At 39.2% G+C, this 7,428-nt stretch overlaps 1 protein-coding gene across 1 annotated transcript; it reads left to right on the top strand.

Annotated features, from left to right (window-relative positions):
- The first annotated feature begins 3,304 nt into the window (after window positions 1–3,304).
- On the top strand, window positions 3,305–3,871 carry LOC149533356 (uncharacterized). The gene has a single exon (XM_089805841.1). It carries the CDS (start codon window positions 3,305–3,307, stop codon window positions 3,869–3,871), a length of 567 nt encoding a protein of 188 aa, XP_089661967.1.
- The last annotated feature ends 3,557 nt before the right edge of the window (window positions 3,872–7,428 follow it).

Genomic DNA, 7,428 nt, shown 5'->3' with positions numbered 1-7,428 from the left:
CACGAGTACGTGCATGTACATAGTCAGATGTCTTGTGAGCCCTAACCTTCTGTAGCACTTTCAAAAGTTATGATCATTGGGGTTGGGTTGGGAATTTTCATGCCTACAGGCACTCATCGTTGGATGAGCATGGGTAGGGTAGGGTAGCATATGGAGGGGGCTTCTATTTTGTAGCCCGATGATCATGACATCATGGGTTGGCAAAGGAAGTTTTATATAAGTGATAATTAAAGAAAACACTGGGAGGTAATAAAATTTAAGATAATAAAATGTGTGAGCACCCGATTAAGTTCGAGGACACAATGTGTGAGCACCCAATTAAGTTTGAGGACAAACGATCCGAGCTTGGGCTTGTCGATGCCAAGAGACTCTCCATGATGTCAGCCCCTACATAGTAAGCCCATTGAGGTGTCTGACCAGGACTTGTAGTTTATGCATTGTCTATGTCTTGGTTTCAATAATCATACTGCTTGGCGTGAGTGTTAGCCATGGTTGTGTTTTTGTGTGTTTGCGATTGGATCACTATCTCCATCAGCACGGTGGGTGTGGACCTACGGGTGCCACGTGGTTGGGAGGTGTAGCTACCCTCACCACTGCTAGGGACTAGTGTACAGATATGGTCTATTGTCCTAGTATGACTGCAGCTGGATGTGTTCTCTTCTAGTCCTTTTATTTGATCTTTGTGATTGTGGTGCACCACACACAAGTACATGCACGTACATAGTTAGATGTCTTGCGAGCCCCGATCTTCTGTAGCACTTTTGGAAGTTATGATCATTGGGGTTGGGTTGGGAATTTGCATGCCTATGGGAACTCATCATTGGATGAGCATGGGTACGGTAGGGTAGCATATGGAGGGGGCTTCTATTTTTCAGCCCGACAATCATGATGTCATGGGTTGGCAAAGGAAGTTTTATATAAGTGATAATTAAAGAAAACACTGGGAGGTAATAAAATTTAAGATAATAAAATGTGTGAGCACCCGATTAAGTTTGAGGAAACAATGTGTGAGCACCCAATTAAGTTTTAGGACACACGATCCAAACTTGGGCTTGTCGATGCCAAGCGACTCTCCATGATGTCAGCCCCTACATAGTAAGCCCATTGAGGTGTCTGACCAGGACCTGTAGTTTATGCATTGTCTATGTCTTGGTTTTAGTCATCATACTGCTTGGCATGAGTGTTAGCCATGGTTGTTGTGTTTTTGTGTGTTTGCGGTTGGATCACTATCTCCATCAGCACGACAGGTGTGGACCTATGGGTGTCACGTGGTTGGGAGGTGTAGCTACCCTCACCACTGCTAGGGACCGGTGTACAGATACGGTCTATTGTCCTAGTATGATTGTAGCTGGATGTGTCACTTAATACTTCAGTATACGGAGTATGCTTCTTGTGATTTATGCTCTCATTATGATGTTATCATGTTTAGATGATGTTAGTTTTAACGCATTCCTCATTATGATGATTAACATGTAGTAGATGATGTTATCTGATTACAGTTTTATCTTATGCCTACTACTGGCATGTTAGATTTTATTTACGTACATTGTAGCATGTTTAGTAGTGACGTCCCTATTACGACAGCACCAATAATTTGATTGGTGGCTTGGGATGTTATGCATGGGGATGGCTAGGGCCCACAATGGTCCTATGATGCCATTGACGGTTGGGAGGAACTGCGTACTTAGTTGGTTATTTTTTCTCATTGCAATGTTATCTATGTTATTGCAATGTTTATTTTAGTTGAATGTGATGTTCCCTTTCTGTACTTTCCCTTCCTTGTTTTGATAGATGGTTAGATTTTGTTTTCTGTATTTCATTTACTCAATTCTGGTTTGAGTGTTCTGGCCTCGAGATGTGGATCTGGTACTCTCCGATGTAGAGGTTCTTTTGTCATTTTTTTCCCATTTTTGAGTTTCTTAAGTGTTTTTATTTTCTATGGGCAACATTTGTTCAGCATTTTGCGACACTGATAAAGTATCGCACACCCATAGAAATAATGTTGTACGATACTAAAAAGTGTCCCACACATTACTGGAGAAGTGTCGTATGACATTGGAAGAGTGTCGCATGGCTTCATGAGAAATGTCGCGTGATACTTTTTTAGTATTGCATGCCTTCTTGAGAAGTGTCGCACGTAGTAAGGGAGAAGTGTTGCCCTCCCTTAGTAAAAAGTGTCGCATGCCTTTTGGTTAAAACCTGCGTGTGCCAATAGCGAGAACTTTTTGTAGTGTTCCAAATTTTGAGAGTTGATCTAGATACCCTTTTGGGTGTTCTTCAAGCCTATGTTGTTGCATTTTGAATTCAGGAGGTTTCTTTTGAAATTTAGTTTTTGGGTTTCTGTTGTTGTCCTTTGGGGTTTAAAATATATCATTAAGTATAAGTTGACGTATATTTAATTCCTTATACTTAAGATATATTTTAATATATTCGACAATTCATTTGACATGGGTTTCAGACCTCTACGAGCTAAGGTGTAGATTCTAGGAAATTTCAAGGCTTCAGGATTTCAGACTTAGCCAGTTTCCAAGAGTCAACTTATGTCTTTCAGCTTGGTAGGTCTTTGTGTTTTTTCTTGTTGTGTTCTAGTTGGTAGTGGCATTTGGAGATTTGTTGGTGCTTGGTTGTCTTTTAGTCTTCTATTGTGTTCTTTTGGTTTGTGTAGGTTGTATCTTGTGCACTTACACTTGTTAAAAAAAAAAAAAATTGTTTTGACTTGTTTTTCATCCTTGTTTCCAAGGATCTTTGGGCGGGGCATTACATCTGGTATCAGAGCCCATGTTGCAACATTGGGATCTCTATGTTATGCTTCCACTATGGTTTTTCTTTTCATTGTGTATTGTTATATTATGTTTTATTATATGATATCTCTTTGGTTCATGTTTAACTCTTATGTTGTGACCTGATTGTTCTGACATTATCTTGTTGCTTCCTATCAGTGATGCCTCCTGCATGTAGACTTGGTGGCCGTGGTGGTACCCATAGTGGTAACCATGGAAATGAACACCATGAAGAGGAACAAAAGGGAGGAGGGGGAGAATAGGGTAATAACAATGCTTATCAGGCTCTCTTGGGGGCAATGATGCTAGTGCTCCAGGAAATTCTTGCTCGGATGGGCCCTCAGGTTGAGGAGTGCTAGCAGGAACAAAATTAGGAAGAGGGATCTCATCATGGAGAGTCCCACCGTTCGAAGCATAGAGAGGAAGAGCATGAGCGTGATCATTCTCATACACCACCTAGTGGTAGAAGGCACCATTCGAGGGGCCATGGCCATGATGATGTTGATCTCACTCAGATTGAGATGATGCGGGAACTTCAGAGGTCCAAACCACCAGAATTTGATGGCCAGGGAACAAGACTCAAAGCTGAGACTTGGTTGCTTGATATGGGGTGTTGTTTCTCATTACTACCTTATGGGAGCAACATAAAGGCCCTTTGTGTGATCACAGAGCTAAGGGAACATGGTTCCATTTGGTGGGGTGAAGAGAGTGAAAGACTTGGTATCAATGTCACAGATCTCACCTGGGAGATCTTCGAGGAAAGGTTCAGAGAGAAGTTTCTTTCACCTCAATATCGTGAAGCTCGTATTGATGAATTCCATGAGCTTAAGCAGGGCTTTATGACAGTTGATTTGTATGAGAAGAAGTTCCTTGGTTTGAAACAGTATTTGAACTACAGGCATGATGATGCACTCATCACCCAACATTTTTTTAGGGGTCTCAGAGACTCCATCATTGGAGATGTCCGTGCTCATCAACCAAGGACACTTGCTCTTTCCGTGGAGAAGTCAAGGATCATTGAGAGCAATGTGGCTAGGGGCTACAGTGGTAAATTTGGTTCTCAGAACCAAAGTGCTCAAAATTTAGGATAGGATGCTCAATTCACTCAGTCTTCAGGCAAGGGCCAATCCCAATCAGAACCCTCTCAGGGTAGTTATCATGGTAAGAGTAAGAAGAATTTTTGGGGTAAGAAGGGTAGAAAAGCTTCTGGCACCTCAGGGAAGAAAGGAGATAACTAGAATTAAGGACACAAATCTCAGCAAGATCATCCTCCTCATAGCAGTCAGCAGAATTCCAGCAGGGGTAGTGCACCTTACCCTAGTGCTACTCAAGGAGGTTGTGGATCAGGTGCTAGCTTTGGAGGAAACTATTTTTCTTGTGGCCAGCCTAGCCATAAATCTTATGATTGTTTGATCAGGCCATCCACTAGTCCTGGTAAGGGCACAACAAGATCTGAGCCTACTATAGGAGATGCAAGTAGGAATCACAGAGTCTTTGTGGTGGTTGACAACCGTCAAGCTGAGCATCAAGGTATGGTATTTGAGGCTACAGGTACATTGCATGGTATTTCATCTTTAGTTTTTTTTTACTTTGGTGCTTCTGATTCTTTCATATCACCATCTCTTGTTCAACGATGTGGGCTAGTGGCAATGTGTCAGGTTGATAGGTGGTAGGTAGAGTTAGCCACGAGTTCTAAAGTGGTTGTTGACTCGTTGGTTAGAAGTTGCATTTTGAGTTTGGGAACCTTCACCACCATAGTGGACTTACACATTCTACCTCTAGGATCATATGACATTGTGTTGGGCATGGATTGGTTAGCCGCTCATCAGGACAATATCGATTTCCATCATAAGGTGGTACAGTGTGTGGATGACACAGGTGGGCAGGTGGAACTTTTGGGAGTTCAGCGACCAGTCTCGCTTCATATGATCACAGCTAATTGTAATACCCCAAAATTGGCTCATTTCCATTATACCAATTCTGGTCTATTCCTGATAATTTCAAAGTCCTATTCTAATAGGCAATTCTCATTCTGCTATTCGCTACTTGACTTAATTGTCAGATGCAAAAAACCTAAATCTGCATTCATCATGCTTATTATTTAATTCCTATATCATTTACTCGTATTAGTCACATTAAACCTATTGATTAAATATTTAATTTAATTATTAAGTATTTATACTTTAATTAAATTATAATTATATCCTAAGGCTAATGTACTATGGAATTAAATTTATTTAATTTAATAAATACGCCTATCTTAATTAATTAAATGTAATTATTTAATTGAATGGGAAAGGTATTTCTAATTAATTAAAAGAAATTATTTAATTAAATGAAGTACTTACTTCTAAATAATTAAACAAAGTTATTTAATTAAATGGGAAGACATTCCTAATTAATTAAATGAAGTTATTTAATTAAACAAAAGTGTCTCTAATTAATTAAAGATTATTTAATTAAATAGAAAAAGTAATTTTGAGAGCATATTTCATTTTATTAAATTAAATATCTCAAAAAAATCTCTCTTCAGTTCACAAAGGGGAATTTCCAGTTCACTATTGATCAAAAATGAGTTAACACAGTTAACTCCTTTTTCTACTCAAATTAAAACAGTTAACTCCTTATTCATCTCAAATTAAGTCTGTTAACTCCCTTTAATTTGGGAATCTCCCTTTATGACTGAAACTCATCTTCAATCCTGATCGTTGATCTGAATCGATCTCAACCATTGATGGATTCTGAGAAACTCTATTTAAGAGACCCTCATCTCTTCATTTGGGAGAGGATGAATTGATTTGCTATCGAATTGCTGTTGAAATTCATGCTCATATTTACTTACATTTCTTGCATACATTCTCATTTTTAGTTTAATCTCATTTTAGTTTAATCATGCATATGCTTAATCTAGTTTGCTTCATTTGTTCTTAGATTACATTGCATCTTTCATTTCTTAGATTAATCTGTATACTCATTCTTAGCTTAATTTCATTCTCAAATCCTTCATTTTTAGAGGGTCTAGTTGTCTACACCTCGATTCTGAGGATATTAATAGGCAAAATCCCTTTAGATAGAAGGCAACAAGTCGCTTTGCAGGGCAAATTTCGGATGAACAATTCAATGTTCATTCCGCGATGAATCCACAAACAAGGACCGTGTTGAAGTGTGTGTGTTAGCATAGGCCGCATTTTCACGCATACATTTTTGGCACCCACCATGGGGCCCAAAAATCAATTTTTCTGGCCTCTTTCTATATTTTTAAAATCATTTTTTTGTTCTCTGTCCGTACTGTTCCGTACAGGTTCGAATCTTCGCACAAAACTGTTCATTTTTGCGCAAGGATCTAGAATCTTCGCGCGAAGATTCTTTTTGCATCATGCGAGAAAGTTCTTTGGCGCGCGAATCTTTGCGTGAGACCTTTTTTTTGTGCGAGCTGAGTTTAATTTCGCGCAAGCCAAATTTAATCTCGCATAAGCCAAATTTGATTTCGTGCAGGTTGTAAAACTTCTTCGCGCAGACTGTCAGGAATTTCGCGCGAAACTCTGTTGACAGAGGAAAATTTTTTTGCATTGATTTGTGTGTTTTCTGATTTTTCCGCTGACTGTTCACGGTTTCTAGTGGTTCTGTGTTTTTTTTTTTTTTTCGAACAGCATAGCAGCAGTTTGTGGAATAATGGGAAAAGCATGCTAAAGTTGTCAGAAACAGGTAAAAATCTACTAAGAGCATTGCAAGGATCACTAGGTAATCTTCATCAGCTGATAACATTTCATTTGGATCTAAAACAAACATCTTTTGTGTTGAGCTTGTGTGTTTCCTTCTGTACTTCCATTTTACAACACATGCATAAACTCATACTAGGGTGTGATCTCTGTTAGTATTCATTTAGCAGGCTTAGTCTTTAGTGATAGATTTGATTAGCTATCTTGGGTTATTGGACTCACTAATCCGCTAGCCCCTCGTTCCACCCTATGGTTGCAAGCTCAGCACCACGTTAAATAGGGGAGGGGTCTATAGGACATAAGCGTTAAAGGCTCCACAAGGCAACCCTTTTGTGCTTTTTAGAACTCACTAATTTCTGAGTTGTGGACTCGTTTTGGCTTGTGTGAGGGGTTAAATGTTCCACATCTTTCGACTCACCTCACATTAGTTAAAGCATTAAGTGTACCACCTTGTGCTTTTTGATTACTTTTAGATAGATTTTCTTTTAGAAATAAACATCTGTACACACATAGTAATTAAGCCCCCATGAACACTATTCGTGGATCTTGAGGGAGTGGGTTCCTAGTGAAACTCCTCTCTAAGACGGATTCCTTATGGGTGGGGAGGATACTTTGAGCATCTCATAGATAGATGAATCTTTGACTTGTTGATTAAGGCATTCTTTCTCCGGAGAGGTTGATAGATCACAGGAAGATGATATCATAGATCTTTAAGGGATAATCTTAGTCTAGCGTATCGGATTAATCTATTTTCTTTGATTGGGCTAAAGGTGAAAAGATGTCAAAACCTTGAATCTGGAAGCTAAGTCCTCTTGTGTTATAATATTGTGAGTCGGTCACCTTTAGAGAGGGTTAACCATAGCAGACAATCCCTCTATAGGGAAAATTGTGATGACAAAACCTCAAGCAGTAATAGCCATTTTTGCCAT

This window comes from Cupressus sempervirens, chromosome 10 (genome assembly GCF_028749045.1).
Source record: "Cupressus sempervirens isolate cs-2001-9-10 chromosome 10, ASM2874904v1, whole genome shotgun sequence".
Lineage (NCBI taxonomy): Eukaryota > Viridiplantae > Streptophyta > Pinopsida > Cupressales > Cupressaceae > Cupressus > Cupressus sempervirens.
The sequence above is the reverse complement of the archived record's forward strand: the minus strand, read 5'-3'. Positions and strand labels throughout refer to the sequence as shown.

Bases quoted from the DNA above. Each gene is read 5' to 3' on its own strand.
- LOC149533356 (XM_089805841.1), top strand. From the start codon at position 3,305: ATGCGGGAACTTCAGAGGTCCAAACCACCAGAATTTGATGGCCAGGGA.